Source organism: Biomphalaria glabrata, chromosome 14 (genome assembly GCF_947242115.1).
Source record: "Biomphalaria glabrata chromosome 14, xgBioGlab47.1, whole genome shotgun sequence".
Lineage (NCBI taxonomy): Eukaryota > Metazoa > Mollusca > Gastropoda > Planorbidae > Biomphalaria > Biomphalaria glabrata.
Genome location: NC_074724.1, coordinates 17,600,874 through 17,622,309, shown reverse-complemented (window position 1 = coordinate 17,622,309; position 21,436 = coordinate 17,600,874). Strand labels below are relative to the sequence as shown.

At 35.9% G+C, this 21,436-nt stretch overlaps 1 protein-coding gene across 2 annotated transcripts in view; it reads right to left on the bottom strand.

The window, feature by feature from the left end:
* Positions 1-21,436, bottom strand: part of LOC129922668 (uncharacterized) — a 116,158-nt gene that overhangs the window by 70,193 nt on the left and 24,529 nt on the right. For both annotated transcript variants that reach the window (XM_056009382.1, XM_056009383.1), the window contains exons 4-6: positions 18,693-18,882; positions 15,264-15,464; positions 7,918-8,010 (exon numbers count right to left, since the gene is read on the bottom strand). In XM_056009382.1, the coding sequence (XP_055865357.1) occupies positions 7,918-8,010; positions 15,264-15,464; positions 18,693-18,882 (484 nt within the window). The remainder of the gene's footprint in view (positions 1-7,917; positions 8,011-15,263; positions 15,465-18,692; positions 18,883-21,436) is intronic.

The following is a 21,436-nucleotide window of genomic DNA, read 5'->3' as shown; positions in this document are numbered from 1 at the left end:
CCCCTTAGACAAATATAATGTCCTTACTCCATACCAACATAGATTTAAGAAATATAGATCATGTGAAACACAACTAATAGGTCTGATGATTTTTCAAAAGGTTTAGATCAGTGATGCCCAACCATATTTGGTCTGCGGGCCATTTTAATTTTCGGCATTCGTGTCGCGGGCCATAACACCAAAAAGAAAAAAAATACAATAAGCTATTTTTAAAAGTTTTATTTGTGGACCTACTTACATAAATTAATGTGATGCATGAAGTTTATCCAAAACCATCTTCTAAATATTTCTGCCTGCATAGATGAAACACCAACTTGGAGCACTGAATCTAGAAGTTCATCCGTGAGGCGATTACGTAACATGGTTTTCGCCCATTTCATCATTGAAAATGTTTGTTCACACAAATAAGTGCTTGAAAACATTGTGATCATCTTTAGCGCTTGTTTTCGAAGATTTGGAAACGCTTCTGCAGGTAACATGGAGTAGAAGTCAATGGTCTGCATCACTTGAAATTTGTCAAGCAAGGATGTCTGGCTTTGTAAGTCAATCAGTTCCAGTTGCAGATCTGTCGTGGCACTTGACACATCGGCAGCAAACTGATTTTCAAAAAGACGGATTTCATTTTTTTAAATTCTGAAAATCCACAAATCTTTCACTGAAATTATTCATCAAGAGCCTCAGAAGTTGGATCATTCTTTCTTTTGGGAAAGACATATTTAGCTGCTTATTATTTTGTAGAGTGGTACAGGTTGGAAAGTGGTCAAGATGCACCCTTTCCGCCTGTTGAATGAAGAGTTGCAATTTTGTTTAGAAAGCACTTATGTCTGTATACTCATGTGAAATCAATTTGTCTTTCCCTTGTACTTTGGTGTTGAGTTCATTTAGATGTGCTGTCGCATAAAATAGCCAAATCCCACAACCTTGAGGGGTCGTTCAGCTGTGGCACTTGTTTTTATTTATCGGTCATAAATATTTCAATTTCGTGTCTCAAATCAAAAAAAACTTTTAATACCTTTCCTCAGCTTAACTAGCTCACTTCACTGTGAAATAGAACGTCTTCATGTTCGGACTCAATGTCAGAAAATCTTTGAAAGTTCTGTGATTCAACGCTTTTGTGATTTGATAAAATTTACAGTGTTGAGCACAATCATCATCACGGTCCAGAGTCAAAACCTTTCCACAGAGATTTTGTTGGTGAATGATGCAGAGAAGCCGCAGGGGTTCAGTTCCATTTGACTCAATAACTTTTTAAATAACTCTTGCTGTCATTCCGCTGTGAGATCCAATCATATTTCTAGCACCATTAGTAGTCACTCCAATTAATTTATTCCAAGGAAGAGCAAGGTCCTCTATGATGGTTGACACTTCTTTGAATAGGTCTTCTCCAGTTGTAGTCCCATGCATGCTCCTCATAGCTGCTAAACTCTTCTGTTATATCAGAATTGCTGTTCGTACCGCGAATAATTACCAAGAGTTGCGCAGTATCAGTTATGTCAGTGGACTCGTCAGCAGCAATAGAAAACATTTCGTATTCTGCTGCTCTGTCTTTTAATTGTGAATGAAGATTTACCCCCATATCTTCCACTCGCCTTGTAATTGTCATGCGAGAAAGGCTGACAGCTTCTACTGCATTCTGCTTTTCAGGATACATTTCTTCCATCACTTCTAGCAAGCACTTTTTTTTACACATTTGTCATCGGAAAAAGGCTTCATTGCTCTACTTAAGATGTGAGCAACTCTTTAGCTGGCCCTAATCGCAGACTCATTTTCTAGTCTCTTTTTGTTAAATATTCTTGTCAATCCCCCAATCTCTAGTCGTAACTTGGCAATCTTGTCTTCGCGGCTCAAACCAAGAATGCCACCATATGTGTTTATGTGTTTGGCTTCATAATGCCTTTTAATGTTAAGTTCTTTAAAAACAGCCAAACTTTACAAATCAAACATGTTGGCTTACTATCATATTCCACAAAAAAGTAAAGATCTGTCCACTTTTCTTGAAAGTTTCTACATTCAGAGTCCACTTTTCGTTTCTTAGGCTCTCCATTTCATTAAATCACAAACGTTAAACACTACGGTACCAATCACTTTGACATCAAAAGAACACGACCCAAAACGATGCATCAATGATGCTCTGTGTTCACACACAAGGTGTCAAGGACACGGCTAACTCAAGACAGTAGCGGAATTTTCCAAGAATTTAAAATTGCTGTCTAGTTTTATCGTCATTGAAAAAAACACCTGTGTTCTGACAATACAAAAAAAAATATTTACTATAAATATAAGAATACCAAACATAAAGATGGAATCCATCAAAGAATGATTGAGAATCCTAACTTAAAGAGAATATTTTTTCAACATTCTATTTTTTTTTTTTTTTTTACATTTTGTTCGAATGCTTTGTTGGGCCGGATAGAAGCACGTCGCGGGCCGGATTTGGCCCGCGGGCCGTAGTTTGGGCATCGCTGGTTTAGATAATAGTGAGCAAATAGATGATATCTTATTTGATTTTTCCAAGGCTTTTGACAAAGTTCACCACCATAGTTTGTTTACAAAATTAAAATATTTTGGCATTGACAGTCCACTGCATCAATGGATTACTGTCACAACACAGACGATGTCACAATGTGTGTTGTGGTGCCGGGGATTTTATTTGAATTAAAAATAGTTGAATAAATGACGATCTAGGAATCACAATAAAAGATTCTTTGTAAAAACACAACTCTGGAACTTTATTTAAATATAAAACGTAAGTACAGCTTATGTACAAGTTACAGATCAACAAGCATAAATAATGTTACAAAGGCTTTTTAAATCAGAGCCCTTAGAAAACGTGACTGTCTACTAGGACATTCTTTCATCGACTGGCCTTCTTTTTCCCTCGTCAATTCTCTGGCGCTAACTCTTTTAAAAAAATGTCTTTATTTATTTTCAAATCAACCAATAGATTTGCAACATCATAATTACGTCTCGGGTAAAATCTGAGGTGCTGTCAAGGGTCTAGATTTGTGGGGTAATTCCTGAGGCTCAGTCAAGGGTTTATATTTCTATTTACACATAAGCTTTTAAAAGTGAAATATACAAATAAATTTATAATGGCATCTGTGACAATTACATATATTCTGATATGGAGAGAACAAACTGTAAAAATGAATGGCTTTAAATCGACAACAATATCAGTAAAGTCAGGTGTACCTCAAGGAACACTATTTGGTCCACTACTATTTTCAATTTACATAAATAATTTACCAAATTGCATTGGTTCAGGAATAAAAGTCAGATTATTTGCAGACGATTTGCATAATATATAGATCAATTTAAAAAAAAAACACAAGAGACAGAAATTTCTGAAAGAGAATAAGATAAAATACAGAAATGGGAATCAAATTGTAGCTTGTCTTTCCACCCAGAAAAAAAACGAATTAATGGTAAACCAGTAACATAGATTAAAAACACATAATACCTAGGTGTTATAATAAATGAAAAACTGTCAAGGAATCCCCATATTAATGAAACTGTAAAAAAATTCTAACAAAACATTAGGATTTATTAAAACAAAATTTGTATAAATCAAATAAGAACATAAAACTAAAATGTTATTAACCTTGGTTAGGCCAATAATAGAAAATACAAGTTTGGGACCCCTCAATTCAAGAAAACAGTAAGAAACTGGAACAGACACAAAATAGAGCAGTGAGATTCATAACAAACAAATATTCATATTTGACTAGAGTAACATCTTTAGTAAAATCACTAAATTTAGCAAGCCTTCAGGATAGAAGACTCATAGTACATAGTAAAGTAACAATTATACATAAAACACTGCACCATATTCTTTAAATACAAAAACAAATCTAATAAAATACTCAGAAAGACAAAGTTAAAGGCACATTCCTTATTCCATATGATAGGACTAATGTGTACAAATGCTACTTCTTTCCTAGTGATATTAGAGCATGAAATGGGTTGCCTGAGCTAGCCAGGAAAACCAGTGACTTGGTAGAATTTAGGTCACTGGTTAATATGCATGACTAAATGAATGACGCATAGGACAAAATTATATTCCTTTTTGAAGTAATGTCTGTATAATTTAAATGTCACAATGTTCTTATTGAAGATTGTTGAGATGTCAGATATTACAAGAAGTTACTGTGATGTGCAGGGGATTCTTTAGATGTATATCTCTAGATCTAAATGCTATCTTAGAGATTCAATAGATGAAGATCATTTTAATTCAAATGCAGAACTTTAATTCAGAACTTGGAATCACTGTAAGTACAGAATATACTACATAGACTGTATCAAAAAAATATTTTCCCTTAAAGCTCAATAATAAAATATATTCAGATTAATACTAGATCTAATAAAATACCAGACTTGTCTCTGCAAGTGACAACTCAAAACTAAAATATGTCTTATTTCTATGAAATCTTCCCCACGACTGAAAATTCTAGATCCTGCATTTCCTTAAACCCTCCCTTAGACGCTTGCCTTAAAAAAAAACAAATTATTTCCTGTCAGATGTCACGCTATTGATGGGTGCGTGTCAGATTACGACATAGGTATTTCTGACACACGGAGACTTTCCTTACTGGTAAAAAATAATACTAAGTTTAATTAGGTTTATTAAAGTTGATATGTGATGTAATATCTCCTGTTCTCTTTAGCATTTTGTATGGAATTAAAAAATATTTATATGCTATGATATTTATATATAAACATAATACATGTGAAATGTCTTAATCTGAAGTATGATAAATGAAAGTATTGGTTAGTAAACTTTACATGAAAATAATTTAAATAATAGTAACAAATTAATATATATGTGAAAGGAAATCACAATTACAATTGTATGTCATGTATCTGTAATAGCATAATAGAATAAAGAGAAAATTATTTAAGTACATCTTGATAAAGTGTCATATTCATATGTCCTGGGACGGTCTTGACTTCAAACTGGTAATTCATGAGCAGTAAACTCCAATGAGTCAATTGTACATTCGACATTTTTTTAGAATTTAAAAAGCTAATGGTGCATGATCAGTAAGTAATGTGAAGTTTTCACCCAGTAAGTATTTGGTAAACTTGGATATGGCCCAGACATTGGCCAAACATTCTCATTCTATTGTGGAGTATCTGGTTTCAGCTGATTTTAGTTTCATGATGATGAAGAAGCACTTATAGCTGTTGATGAGGCATCTGTTTTCACCCAGTAAGTATTTGGTAAACTTGGATATGGCCCAGACATTGGCCAAACATTCTCATTCTATTGTGGAGTATCTGGTTTCAGCTGATTTTAGTTTCATGATGATGAAGAAGCACTTATAGCTGTTGATGAGGCATCTGTTCATGAACATAAGTAACTTTTCCTTATGTTATAAAATGGAAATCTCCTAAAAGTCTCTGATATGCATTGCCAAAGTTTAATGTTCAATCACAAAACCGTGTGGAATTATATTCTATAAAAAGATATTTCTCTTATCAATACATTACAAATAAATGAATTTTATTTTTTATTACTTGCATCTATTTACTTTTCTATTTCTTATACGCCATACCCAGGTTGCATATTTATATGAAAAGCTTAACGCGGGCTATGATAGTGACAATAGTAAACTACATTGCTGCAATATTATTGCTATGTGAAATTGTTTCTTTTGTACTAGATTAGGGATTCTTGGGACAGTCTTTAAAAGATCACAATTGCTGTTATCTTCCGCATCAAGTGTACTTCTATTTTAGAATTCATGACCAAAAGCTGAAAAATAAAGTTTGGTAAAAATAATTATTTGGAAATGGAGAAAATATCGCAATACAGACAAATCAAGATTGACTGCAATCACTTGATCCAGATTTGTGTTAGTGACATTAAAGAGAAATTATTTTTAGTTATATCCCTATGAATGAGTTCAATTAACTCTTTCTTTCTCCACAACATTTTAAGTTTGACTGTGAATGGACATACCGCAACTATGTCATGTAGATTTGGAAAGTAGGAAGAAATTTTTTCCCAAGCAAGCACATGTTCTTTCAAGGAAATTATTATTTTATCTGTTTGTCAAGTTCATTTCAATTTTCTCAAAGTGATCATATAGGATTGGCGACAAGTAAAAATTATATTTATCTATTTGTTTTTGCAAATTTGAACTTTCATTTGGAAGGATCTGATTCTTTCAGACTAATTGAGCCATGTTACATTTGATTAATGCAGCTACGCTTTTAATTACGTGCAATTCTTGTAGCAGTGTCTTTATTACTAATTTTTGTCGATGAATCACACAGTGAGCTCTGATAACTTTTGATGACTCATTCTGTACCAAACTTTGAAATGCAGACATACTTGGAAACTTGAAAGAAGCATTTGTGTTGATAATTTAATATTTTTTAAAAAAGATTTTTTTTTTACAACAATCACAAGCTTTTCTAATCTTTCCCTGTGGTTTGCTTAAGATAAACTTGTCTTTAAAATCGTCATGTTTTAAATACACATCTTTTCCCTTGAAGTACTGGGTATTAAGTAAAAAAAAGCTCGGATTTTGAGTGTCATTTATTTCGGCTACATAGATTCAGCTCAAAGAAATCCATTACAAATAAAGCACTGTTTGTTTGTTGTTGTTTTTTTTTCTTCAATTTCCGCTTGAACTATAGAAGTAAAATCATATCAACATTATAGTTTCTTTTCCTTAACACTTGTGTGCGAGAACCATCATCAAGGGTTGATCCATAACAAAAACATTACCTTCTATAACATGTACTAGTAAACAAATAAATATTAACGTCACCATTGAAATAATATCAATCATTCCACAAAAATATAAGGTTGCAGTAATTTAAACTGCTAAAATAGTTATACTGTGACAATTAAAATGTTTGATAAAATTATGTTTAAATTGTCCAAAACATCAATCCTACAATGACAATAAAAAAAATATAACTTCCAATGAAAAAAATAACTTGTAAAATATCATGTCTTACATCAGAACAGATAAAAATAATCCATATTTTCCATGGTCTTAGGTGACCCCGGCTAATCGACACCCAAGAGGGTCGCGATCCACAGGTTGAGAACCCCTGCTTTAACCAATCGAATTATTTCCTTTCAGATGTCACGCTATTGATGTTGATGAACGTGTGTCAGATTACCTTATGGGTATTTCTGACATGTGGAGACTTTCCCTAATGGGAAAAATTATATTAAGTTTAGTTAAGTTTATTAAAATTGACAATAAGATAATGTTGTAACTCTGCTCCCGCACAACACTGATGGTGCGCATCAGAGCACTTATATTAAACACAAGTAGTGGAGAAGTCATGTTTATTCTACAGTAAGAAGGACTGTTATAGATCCGGCTGGAATGATCTGCAAGTTATTGAAGTCTGAGCTGTCTTGACTAAAGAAAATTTCTTTTTTGCTATCTGTGAACTGTGTTGAGGACCTGGGGCAGCACTGGGAAGTGTGTCGGTTGTCTGTACTGGTATTTAGGTAGAAAAGGACTGGTGTCACTCTGGGACTTGATAGCTGAAGTCCATGCCTAATTGTACTGTAAATAAAAACCTTGTTTATTGTTACCTCCTGCCTTTCGTTGAGTGCTTGCCTTAGATTTATAACAATAACAATACGGGTTGAGAGATGAACAGTCTACGCCTGAGGAACCTCCAAAATCCTACTTGCCTACACTAGAATATAATGTACATATACAAAAGGAAAAAATAAAGGAGGGGTGAATGGAGTAATCTTGACATGAACTTCTGTGTTGCTCGTGCTAGTTTTTGTAATCTGTTTGTTTTCATATTGTATTCTGTTGGTCCTGACCCGTCTGGTACAGGGTCATTGTTTGTGCTACATGTCAGTCATTTTTTATTGGAGTTAAGCCTTGTTTCTACAGTTATAAGTTGATTTAGTGTATTTCTACTACTTACTTGCATATTTAACAATATATGAAGTAGACACAGTTCCATTCAATAAGGGTGTTGAGGCTCTACAGGTGTACTCAACATTATTACTAGAAGTATCTGTAGACACACATATTTATTAAAATTAAATTTATGAAAATAAACAGCTTTAGAAAGAAATAAAAAAAACAGTTTATTTTGTTTTTTACCGTTATTGTTTTTATTAGGCACAATGACACATTTAAGGCCAAACTCTACTAGGCTACTTAACCACACTCAAGTCACTATCTGCTCATTCACTCTAAATTCGAATATGGGTTGCTAAAAAACATTGCATATATAGTTTAATATTAAAAGTTATACAATCGAAGTACAACAATTTGTAAGACAAATTTAATTTTCCATATGGATAATAAGGATTATCATTATCCAGTAGGTAAAAACCAGTTGACCTTCATTGTGAAAGTTAGGATTGATTCCCCTTAAGAAGTTTATATAAGGGCATGTAGACCGTGTTTACTTGCCACTTGCTCCTGAGTTGCCAGCTTGACCACTGGACCTATGTTTTGAACTGTATATATTTTTTATGTTAGTTATTGGTCTTGTGTCTTGGGGTACTCGAAGAGGTGTGCCCTGCTCTGGAGATCTTTAGGGTTAAGTATATCTTTGATCATTATTGTATTTTATATATTGTGATTAATTAGAAGATATAGTCTCAAATGATTTTGTGGCGAGGTTTTTAATATTTTAAATGGTTATGGTTCGTTTACTCTAGGGAAAGTAATTTTTAGTTTTTCCCCGCTCACATAAGTAAATTTTGAACAGGCATACTACAAGCTAACAATGAGAACAAACAGAATATATGTTAAATATAAGAATAATTTAATTTAACAACAACAATACAACTACTAGCTTGGGTAGTGTGTTAACAATGAATTTGATGGATTAATTTCATCATTGATTGCATAAGAAGGAGTGGATAAGTGTACTTTCGTTTCTTATCTTTCTTTGCTGGTCGGTTTGCCGATGAACTCGTCTGGTAGATGCAGGAAGAACTCTGAGCTGATCTTCTTGTAGAGGGGTGAGGCTTGACTCGAAGAGGAGTACGTCTGTAGCGAAAGGTGGGAAGGGTATTCTCAGGGCCGTAGGTATTGGCAAAAGATGTTGGGCAGCGGACAGATGGAGCCAGGAACTGGGCAGTTTACGCTGATCACTGGGCAAGTATCTGGGCACTGGACCGTAGGCAATGGGTAGTGAAGTGGGCACTGAACTTTAGGCCGTTAGTAGTGGACACTACTGAGATTCCGCCTCACTGACAGAGGGGGGGGGGAGTTCTGGCGTTGTCGGCTCAGGTTTGGTAACGCTGCTGATCCAGTCGAAGCTGATGTTAACCACGTTTTTCTTCTGCCAGTGTTGTTCTCTTTTCCTCAGCAACCTGTGCGCCAGTTTTCACAACACAAAGCCTTGATGCTCTGTCAAGTGCCTCCGTCTCCCAGGTGGCTGGGTCTATACTGAACTCCTTCAGAGAAGCTTTGAGGGTGTCCCTGGAGCGTTTTTTTTGACCGCCTTGCGAGCACTTTCCTTCACTTAGTTGACCATACAAAAGTCGTTAAGGGATGCGGCGGTCTTCAATTCTGCAGATATGTCCTGCTGGGACTGCATTACGATTGTGTGGATGCTTTGCAGACCCTTCGAAGAACTTCAGTGTCTGGTATTTTGTCTTGCCATTTAGCATTCAGTATTTTTTTTAGGCATGTCATATGGAAGTGGTTAAGTTTCTTTGAATGATTTCTGTACACTGTCCACGTTTCTGAGGCATAGAGCAATGTAGTGAGGATGACAGCTCGATAGATCCCTAGCTTTGTATTTGTAGTGATACCTCGTCTGTTCCAGACGTTTTTAGACTGCCATAGGATGCACTGGCCTTAGCGATACAAAAGTTGATTGCATTATCGATGTTTCCGTTTCTGGAGAGAGTGCTGCCAAGATATGTGAATCTGTCCACTGCGTTTATATCATGTCCCACGAACTCATAGTGGCGCCAGAGTGGAAACGATCGTAGGAGGAAACGATTAGGCTAAAGGGTAGCAAAACAAGACTCCCGTGGGGGTGCCTAAGGGAGTGCGAGAGCATCCTCACAGCACTGTGCGGAGTTGTAAAAAAGCTCCCACAACCTTGTCACAATCCAGACGCGGTTCCTCAAGGGGCCGTTACATAAATGGCATGTCCTGCACAGTTAGCCTTGTATAGATAAGAAAAATGGCAGGGGTCCCGGTGCATGCGGTCTCTGGCCGCGAGTCAGGCTGTGAAAGGGAGCTCTTGTTCACTTTTGCTGGCTTAGAGTTCCAAGAGCCGAAGGCTCAACTCTACCTGACAGTTTCAAGAAGAAAAAGAAGAATATCATGTCCATTTATCTTGACGCTTGGATCTGAGTAGTTATCCCTGGAGCGGGCAAATATAAGACTTAAGTCTTTTCTGTGTTAATGGTAAGGCCTAAGTCTGAGCATGCTCTTGAGATGATGCTATGCAGATCATTTTCAGAGCAGGCATTTAGGGCACAGTCGTCAGCAAATAGCAAGCCCCTGTTTACTGCAGATTTACTTTTTGATTTTGCTTTAAGCCGCCTCGTATTGAAAAGGCCACCATCAAATATGTATGTTATATTTATCCCGTTATTTTCTCTATTTGTGAATGCATCTGTCAGCACAGCAGAGAACATGATACTGAACAGTGTAGGTGCTAGGAAACAGCCTTGTTAACCCCCGTTTGATACTTCGAAGGGCTCTGATGGTTATCCACTGTCCTGGACACGAGCCTTCATGCCATCATGAAATAGTCTCACTATGATTATAAATTTTAGTGGACAACTATATTTTGACATACTCTTACAGAGTCCTTCTCTGCTAACAGTGTCGAATGCTTTTGTTTGGTCGACATATATTAAGAGGTCAGCATTTTGTTCCTGGCATTTATTCTAGAGCTGCCTTGCCGCAAAGATCATGTCAATAGTTCCACACTCTTTTCTGAAGTCACGCTGGCTTTCTGGTAGTAAACCATATTCAAGGTGTTGCATGATGCGATTTAGTAGGATGCGTGCGAGGATAGAGTATGTATTTATTCATGAGTCCATTTGTATGTAACATGGGGGGCTCGTTCCATTTGTATGTAACAGTGAACAGCGGAGAAAGTGTGTAAGACTGGACTGTGTGGCATAGGTCAGAAAGAAAAAAGGATGCTGGAGTGAAGGACACAAATGTAAGACTAACAAAGGGATGTGATAATTGAAATATTGTTTTTTTCAGTGTGTCAATTACAGATCATAATGAATCTATTGTATACAACATTTTATAATAGCGGAAACATAAAATTCATTCATAAGAATGGGATTTTTTTACAATTAAAATCTGACTTAGATGTAATAGTTTGCAGTGACTAATTCTACAAAAGTAGTTTTGTTTATTTGCAATTTCTGTACAAGGTATCCAAACATTGGAACTATTTTAAATCACATTTTGAAAAAAAAAAAGAAAAAAAAAGTTTATACATTTTTCAGACCATTCTTTGAAGAGTTAGCAATGAAAGCTTTTGAGTCCTCTTTAATCAGTAATAACAAACATGTTAACTATTATTTTTTGCAGGCAGATAATTATTATTCAGTCATTGAACTTGTTTCTAATATAAAAAGGCTGGGCTATTGAGTCTGTTTTTTTTATGTGCATAGAGCTAATTAAGGTATTTATAAATTACACGAAATTGAAGGCTCTATCTTGAATGTGAAATACTAGATATATTCAAAGTTAGATCAGTCAAGTTTGACCTTTTTAAAAAAAAAAATAGATTCCATAAAGGATAAGAAACAAGATCAACAGATCTCTTTATAAGATGGCATACATGTCTGCTTTTGAGTAGATCTAGATCTAGTTACAGATATCTAGAGCTATAAGACCTATCTAGATCTAGTCAATAGTCTAAATGTATCATTAGATGTGGTCTACTTTGATCTAGATTAGTTCTAAATCTAAGTTCTAAATCGAAGTATAGATCTATTAAACACGTCTAGATCTAGAATTAAGAATATCTAGAATAGTCTAGATCTTAATTCTAAATCTATATTTGACTAAATTCTATTATAGGTGCCTGACATTGTAAAATATCTCTATTTCTAGATCCAGCCTAGATGAATTAGAACTAATGAATCAATTGATTCCCAGTTGGAAGACTTCATATAAACTGACACATTAAAAAAAACTCTGCTTTATTTAGATTAGTAAAATCTAGCTTTAGTAAACATTTTAAATCTTGGCGCGTGAGTGTGTGCAAAAAAAACAAACTATCTCATGGTTGATAATAAGAATAGTTCATTCCAGGCATTGACGCACTGATCTATAGGCTATATATGGTTAGCTAGACTTACTTACTTAGACTTAGGTCCTCCCGCACCGTTCGGCGCATTGGGCGGAAAGCTGTGATTTGATTTTTGATTTGAGGCACATCGGCACTATTTAGGCCATGTCGTGCCTGCAGTCCCCTAAGGATCCTTCTCTCTCTAAACAACAAGGGCCAGATTCTATACAGTCATATCATTAAAATCAAAGTCTATTCACAGTTAAAATAGTAAAGGTTGTAAAAATTTAAATATTTGGTAAAAATCTAATGTAAATAGTGCATGTTCACAAATTCATAAATCAGATCTTCGTAGATAGCCCCACTTCCCGGATAAAGCCCAGTACCTTCCCAGGGTCAACACCATCAAATAGTGTATTTAAATTAGTGACTCTAAAATATTTCGCCCTGACATCCTGGTATCTGGGGCAATCAACGAGGATATGTTCCACGGTGAGGCGAGAGTCACAGTACTCACAAAGTGGGGGCTCCTCTCTCTTCAGTACAAAAGAGTGCGTGATGTAGGTGTGGCCAATCCTAAGTCTGGACATGGTCGTGCTACCACGCCTTGTCAGACCCTTAGATGTGGGCCGCCACCTGACATCCGCCACAATCTGCCTGAGTTTACTGTGAGTCTCAGCCTCCCATCGGTTCTGCCACTCTCGATAGGTGGCAGAGGCAATACTTTGTCTCAGGTCCGAGTAGGGAATTTGGGTTCCTGACACCGCATGATTTAGGGCTCTCTTTGCTTCTCTGTCTGCGGCTTCGTTTCCCTCAATGCCAACATGGGAGGGGACCCAGATGAAGGTGACATCCCTACGGTCGGCTGTTATTTGGTCCAACAGCTTCAGGCTCTTATGTACCAATGGGATGTCAGTCTTCATCCGCCCCAAAGCTTGCAATGCAGATTTGGAGTCGGAGCAGATTATAAATTTACTCCTTTCTGATGCTTTTACGGCCATAAGTGCAAGCAGTATTGCGTGCAATTCGGCCGTAAAGATGGAGCAGCCATCAGGGAGTCTACGGGAGATTGTTTTGTTCCGAAAGGAGCAGGCACACGCAACCTTTCCCTCCATTTTGGATCCGTCTGTGTAGATGGTGCCACAATCTCCGTAGCTCTCCTGCAGTTCCCTAAAGTGGACTTGTAGTATGCTTGGGTCTGTATTTTCTTTTTTGAAATTGAGGAGGGATAAATTTAATTTGGGTTTATTCATTAGCCAAGGAGGGTTCTGAGGGGTTTCTATTTTAGAGATTTGGTCAATGGGTGGGGTTAAATTTTGGATGGGTTCTCTCATTCGAAGGCCCAACGGCTGTATGACGTTAGGCCTTCGATTGTATAATTCTACCTCTGTGGGGTTAAATATGGGGTCAAAAGCAGGGTTCGTGGGGTTGGATTTTAGCTTGACTATATACTGCATTGCAAGCTTTTTCATTCTTATATCCATGGGGAGTTCTCCAGCCTCCACATGGAGACTTGGGATAGGTGATGTACGAAACGCGCCGAGACAGAGACGCAGGGCAGCATTTTGTATTGGTTCCAGTATTTTTAGGTACGACTTCCTTGCTGCTCCATATATTATGGATCCGTAGTCTAGCTTGGATCGAATTAGACTCCGATAGAGCAGCAGCAAGGTATCTCTGTCAGCTCCCCAGTCCGTATGGCTGAGTACTCTTAGTATGTTTAATGACTTTTGGCATTTCTTCTTAAGTTCCTTAATGTGGGGGAGAAAATTAAATTTGGAATCTAAGGTGAGGCCTAAAAATTTTGTAGTTTTCACGACAGGGATCTTCTTTTTGTGTATAAATAGTTCAGGGTCTGGGTGGAGTCCCCTTAGATTTCAAATATGCATACTTACTGTTTTGGAGTCTGAGAATTTGAAACCATTATAGTTTGCCCAACCCTGAATTTTGTTTAAACATAACTGTAATTTTCTTTCTAAGGTGTTCATGTTTTTCCCATAAGTGAGAATGACAAAGTCATCAACATACAAAGAGCACTCTATGCCAGGGGACAGCGCATTTATGATGCTATTTATTTTAATGTTGAACAGGGTGACTGACATTTCCTGGTCATGAGTGTCAGAAGCGGAGTTGCCCACCCGAACCTGAAATTTTCGATCTTTCAGGAATTCCTCCACAAAACGGGGGAGGTGTCCCTTAAGCCCCATAAGCGCCAGGTCACGTAGAATGCCATGTTTCCAGGTTGTGTCATAGGCCTTTTCTATATCGAAGAATACAGCTACTAGATGTTCTCTTCTGAGTAATGCATTTCTAATATAAGCTTCCAGCCTTACCAGGTGGTCAGTTGTTGTCCGCCACTGCCGGAATCCGCACTGGTAGTTTGAGATCACTTTATTCCTCTCCAGGTACCAGACCAGCCTACTGTTAATCATTATTTCCATGGTTTTGGATATGCAGCTTATTAGTGCTATTGGTCGATAGTTAGCTGGGTCAGAGCCGTCTCTTCCTGGTTTAGGTATCGGTATAACTGTGGCTTTCCTCCAGCTGTCTCCATAAAGATCTGTCATTGGCAATGTTTGAAGAGTCCTCCCACCTGGTATCCACTGTTCTGAGGTCCTCCATGAAGGTGTGTCGCCAAGTAATACAGACTACAGACTAGCTAGAACTACTTTGTTTTTTTGTTGTTAAGTATTTTCAAATGATAAACATAATCACGTATTTTCCTGTCCGTTTGCATACAAATCATGCAAAATGCGTACCGTACTTGAAGGTAACTCTGTATATACCTATTTTCTAGACATGTAGCTACGGTATCAAGCTCCGGCTGGATATCTTATTTAACTATCCGGCAATATATTTCAAAATGCTATTCGGTGCACCCCTACTTATAATATAAAATAACTTATCAAATAATTTTTAAAAAGATTTCTTTAAAAATATGGTTTAATAAACTTATTAAAATTAAAAACATACTCTAAGCATACTATGAGCATTAACAGTAATTGAGATTTAAAAGACTTAAAACTTACCTATCATTAAAGATGAGGTCGTCTGTTTTATAGGTTTTCCCAAATCTAAATTACTGCTATTGGTCCATTTTAAAATCGCAGGAGGATATCCAATGTCATCAAGGTGACAGACACAGATAGCAGTAGCTTCTGGTCTTATATAACCAAATGTAATGTTTGTACTATTGAAACATTCACCAGAAAGATGTGTATTTGGAACAGCTGTAAAAGTTTAATAATAATTTTTCTTTGACACTACCAGGGTCTAACTTCGTTAAAGGGGAACAATATTAATTATAATCTACAGGTAAGTGATGATATTTGCATATATTTTGGCTCAGATAAGTGTGGCATAAAAAGTTAAGTGGTATAATCAATCAATCAATCTATCTATCCATCTAATCTATCTATCAACAGTATACTACAGACGACTTGGTTCAGTATGGTTCAGCGGTATGGTTCTGCACGGTTCATTACGACGAGTACTATTAATTACAGTCAAGAAACATTGCGAGTACTTGTATCTTGATCTGCGATTAGGTCCGACCAAACGAGGCCAGTGTATGAATGTTGAGTGAAATAAAAAAGGAACTTCTAGGGTCAATGCGAGCCATTGCGACTGGTATAAAAACATCTGGAGGAATTCGGAAGTAAGTTAAGGGAGGAAATCACAGCAGTGAAGTCACAGTTTACAGTAGAGATGGAGCAAAAGATTAAAGCCCTTAACGACGAGGTCCAGGCAGTCAGAGTTGAGCTGTACAAAGTTCAACACATTAAAACTAATTTAGGATCGAGCGAAGCAATTTGAAAAGTCAAGCCACCTATTTTTGATGGTACAGTCTCGTTGACAGTTTACCAAAGACAATTTGAGGCGGCTGCTAAAGTGAACAACTGGAGTACGAACGATGATAAAGCGACTGGATCAAAGTTAGCGTTACGCGTAAATGCCTCTGAATTGCCCAGATAGTTTACGACCATCAAGATTACGAGGTGATTGTTAGAATATTTGCGATTTGGGGTAAAACACATGAAAGAAGTTTACAGAGTGCCATTGAAGACCCGGTAGCAATAACCAGGACAGACGCTACGGGAATAGGTGGCAGATATCTAACGCCTGACTTATCCGACCTTGATATAGAAGATCTTAGGCGTCCTCAAAAACAGACCCGTTTATTGATGGTGTTTATGACCCTAAATTGAAGAAGGCTATCCGATTAGTGGAAAAAGAGAGGCAAGCGATGCTTTGATATAAGCCTTTTTTTTTTTGAGGCAGCTAAAGACATAAAAAAACAACCCATTTCAGTCGGGGGATTCAGATTGAGGAGAAGGACCTCACGCACATTATCAGACAAGTAGTGGAAACTATAGATGACCGATTGTCTCGGCAAATTCAGAGAAATTGTACTCGAGGATATGCTCGAAAGAGAGAGAGGGGGAGAGAGAGAGAGAGGGAGAGAGATGGATTGGGTAGTCACCAGACCAACATCCAATCTCATAACCAGAACAACTAGATTATGTCGTCTCGTAGGGTGGAGACAGGCATCGAGATTCACGTGAAGCCCTAGGGCTTCCGAGTGGCCGTGCTAGGAAAAAATAGAAGTCAGAGAGTACACGGGAAAATAGGAGTTCGTTTTAGCAGAATTCTATTAGATAATGGCACATCAAGATCAATAATTCATCCTTGTCTTATTGAGAATAACGTTCTTGTGGAATTTAACGCCTTGAGTGACGATCTTTTCCCTTTTCAACTTCTTGTGTGACTACACAGCTGCGGTCACAATTTGGGCATATGCAATCACTAGGTACATTTGCAATTTCACCCTTCTTTCTTCTACTGTTGTGTATGACATCTGCAATCCGGGACCTTTCCTTTGTGCTTGCTATCCAGTGCCACTTTTCTCCAGCGGATGTCCTGGCACCCTGTTCCTCGTAGCACTTTCTCATTTGTTATTTTATCTTGCCAACTTATCTAAAAGATTCGCATTAGGCATTGGAGGTGGAACACATTCAGCTTTTTTTTTCCTGCCATGAGTAGTTGGACCATGTTTCACTTCCGTATAGCAAAGTGCTCATCACACACGTCCGTAGACTAAGGCTTTGGTATTGTTAGTCAGCAAGATGCTGCCCCACACTCTTTTTCTGAAATCGTGACATGGTGCCTATTACTTAGCAATCATGTTATAAATGTCTTTATCCAGAAGTGAATCATTGAATATGATGGAGCCAAGATAGCAAAAGTGGTCAACAATTTCTAGTGGTTGGCCATTAATGGTTACTTGAGGTGCAGTATTTGTGATCTAAACTAGTATCTTAGTCTTGCTTTGACTAATATTTAAGCTGAACTTCTTGCAAGCAGTAGATAGTTTGTCAACCAGGAATTGAAATTGAGTATCAAAGTAAGCCACAATAGCTGCATCATCAGCATACATGAATTCCCTAATAAGTATCTTCCTGACCTTGGTTTTCGCCCGCAGCCTTGATACATTAAATAGTTTTCCAGAGGATCATGTATGGAGAAATACACATCCCTGCTTAAAACCACTGCTAACCTCAAAAGTTGCTGATTAGGCTCCATTGAATTTGACGGTACAATTTGTTTCCTCGTGAAAGCACTTAATGAACTTCAGTAGTTTAATAGGACAGCCTTTGGAATTGGAAAAGGCTACTTCTGCTGACCATGTCAAGGATTTAGTCAGATCAACAAAAACGATGCCTGACATCTTGATATCGTGGACTTCTAAATACTCAAGCCTATGTTTTCATTCAATAATTGGATCTAGATATCTTAATTATCTAGGTCGAATAGCTATTTTTAGCTCCATTCATAACATCACAATTTCTCACTGTTAAAATTACTACAATGAATTTTGTTTTTTTCTTACAAGCTCGACCATGGCAGTGCCAGAGAGTGAATATTAGTTCGTTTCTAACATAATAAGAATAATAACGAAGTAGCGCAATTAATACAAATACTTGCACAAGAGGTTATAGGGTCAACTAATCACTTATTATACTGGGATAGGCCTATTTTCACTAACAAAACGGTAGATTTTAATCGCCATGAACTGCTGTTTATTTAAAAAACGCTACCAGTAATGACATCGTTGTACCATTGTTTCATAATATATTATAAACATAGGAAAAACTGAAATGGAAAAACAAAGAAAATATGGGAACTTAGGATTGGAGATTAAGCGTTTATGGAAGTTATCTAAAATTACAATATACCTTGTTGTTATATTAACCGCGGTGATAATATTGCTGCAGACCTTTCACATCCCTAGGAAATTCCTCAGTGGACACTGATAAAGGGACTATAATAAATTGTATTTCTCTTTAACAAAGCTCGACCCTGGCAGTGCCACATAATGAATATTCGTTCGTTTCTAACATAAAAATAATAATAGCAGTAACCCACAAAATCAACATTACATATACACAAATACTTACTTAATTGAAATGATGTCATAAGAGTTGTTGAAAAGTTTACACCATTTGATACATTGGGATAAAAAGAAACCTCCAATGTATAATTTCCAGCATAAAAATAAGATAGTGATGTTGTCCATGTACAATTTGAATGGTAATATTTTACATCAGCAGTATATGCTACATTACTGTAGGAAACTTGTCCACTTGACTAAGTTTAGGAGTTAGAATAAAATGAAATCATTATACTGACAATTTTTTTTTCATACAATGCATACCTATCTATAAAGTGTCTTATAATCATTAGAAAATGATAATATAGATAAAATATAATATATACATATATTAGGGACCCAAAACCGAATACAAAATCGAGCTTTTTTTTAAATTGAGTAACATATTGTAAGTTTTAGGCGTTTTAACCCTGTCATATCTTAAAAGTTTAAATATCCGATTAAAGTAAAAATGACACCGTTAGAAAGGATATTTAAAGCTCATTAATATATATATATATATATATATATATATATATATATATATATATATATATATACCTTTTTCCTATTCGTTAAAAAATAAGAGTAATAATCATTTACGCTTAACATCACCGTACCGAATAATCGTGCTAGTGGCTGTAATTGTTTTATACCTTGTTTGTACATTCGTAAAATTGGGCGTATGTCAACAGATGAATATTTTTTTTAAACGCGTATTTTATAGAAAAATAAACGAGCTTTACAATAAATAATCGATTAACAGTGTTTTTATATAAATACATTTTAAAAATACAAAAAGAAAAGTTTGAATATCTTTACGATAAAGACGCTTACTTATTTAATTGATGTCACCATTGAAAAGCTTCGTCTATTTTTCTTTAGGAGTTTGTAAATATTTTTTTTAAAACAAACGTTGATAAGCTATTCATTTTTAACCGTATAAGACGCATAAAATAGCGATTTCGCCTGTGTGCGTAAGTCTGCTAGAATAAGAGAAAATGCTCCTTAGCAACACATAAGTGATTGTAGAAAAATGTCTGAAGTGGGTTAGTAAGATGTTAAACATTAGATACTTATTGTTTTTTCATCTTCTATTTCCCTAAATTTTTAAAAAATAATGGATATCACTACGTTAAGGATATGTTTCTAAGGGGTCTTGTCTTCGAAAGAAAACCCACTTTTTTTTTAAAAACGTATAATGTAAAAGTGATTGATACAATTAAAGAGGAGGATTTACATTTCATAAAGAAATAACAAAATAAAAATAAAACAAAAAAATAATGTTTCAACATGTTTTTTTTTTAATTAAAAACGTATAATGTAAAAGTGATGGATACAATTAAAGAAGAGGATTTACATTTCATGTTTAATTAATAATTAAAAGTGTAATAAATGTAATATATAAACAAAATGTGACATCCTTGAGTGCATCTATGAAAATCTTGAGTAGATCTGGTCTTTTAACTAGATATATATATATATATATATATAATTCTCCTCTTCCCTTAAGAGTTCGGACGATAAGAAGAAGTAAAGTAAATATCACTCTCTTATAGCTGCGGATAGTCAACCCACAAAAAAACAAGAGGGGGGAAGAACAAGGTATACACATGTCGATACGGTTGGCTGCGCGCTGGACTGTCAAACCCTGCCCGCTATAGACTAGATGTAGTATAAGTATAGATTATAAATCTAGTGACAATCTAGTCCTAGACTATTTATATTAATTATATACTAACTAGAATTAACTAGATCTAAAGACTAGACTATAATCTTATTTAGTAGCCTACTAGCCCGATTTTGCATTTAGTGTGTCATAGGCAAAATTCAAGTTAAAGCTGAATACATCTATTAACGGATTTTTTTCAGCAGAAGACCCAAATAAGCTAAAATTAAAACATTTTATAACAAAAGATTATCAGAATGCTTGCCTGGCATAGATTTGGTAGGCACGATTAGAGATATAATAATACAGAAGGGATACTATCAATTATATTGGTTATGGTTGAAAAAACAAACTATAAATACTTTTAATTTTACACTGCTCATAACTGCTGTATAACTCATACAAAGTTATCTTTTTCCCAAATGTTTCCCATAATAATTTTTACTTTATCATCCAGTATATATATATATATATATATATATATACATATATATGTCTATGGTGACACCTCAAAATGACAACTTTTGTCTATATATTTCCATATATTTTATGAAATTTTTCGAACATTTTGCAATTTCGGGATATTTCCAGAAGCTCCGAACGGCGCGGGAGGATCTAAGTCTAAGTAAGTAGTTCATATTATTGATGGCTGAGATTGCCTACTTATAAACTATTATTTTATTCAATAAATGTAAGTCTGCAACATTTGGAGTTAGTGCTATTTTATGTCTTGTGGTTGATGGTGGTTGAAGTACACAGCAAGCTTAATAAGAATACACTACAAAGTCATGAAGATATAAGTATTTAATTAATAAGACAAGAACTATACATCAGTACCAGAAGAGGTATTAACAACACACTAATGCAGTAACACCAATAGTCTGTAACTATTTTAGTGTAAAGATACCTACGAACATGCTTGACTAGTCACGCCTGTGTGTTATTTTCTTGTCTGACCTCTCCACATTAAGCAAACACTATTGCATAACGCGTAATGAAAAACAAATGCAGGGTGGTCTTGTAGTATCATCGACTACACACGTAAAGTACACTATGCCTACAGTACACTAGTCCTACATGTGTATGTCTAGCAGACCAAGTAG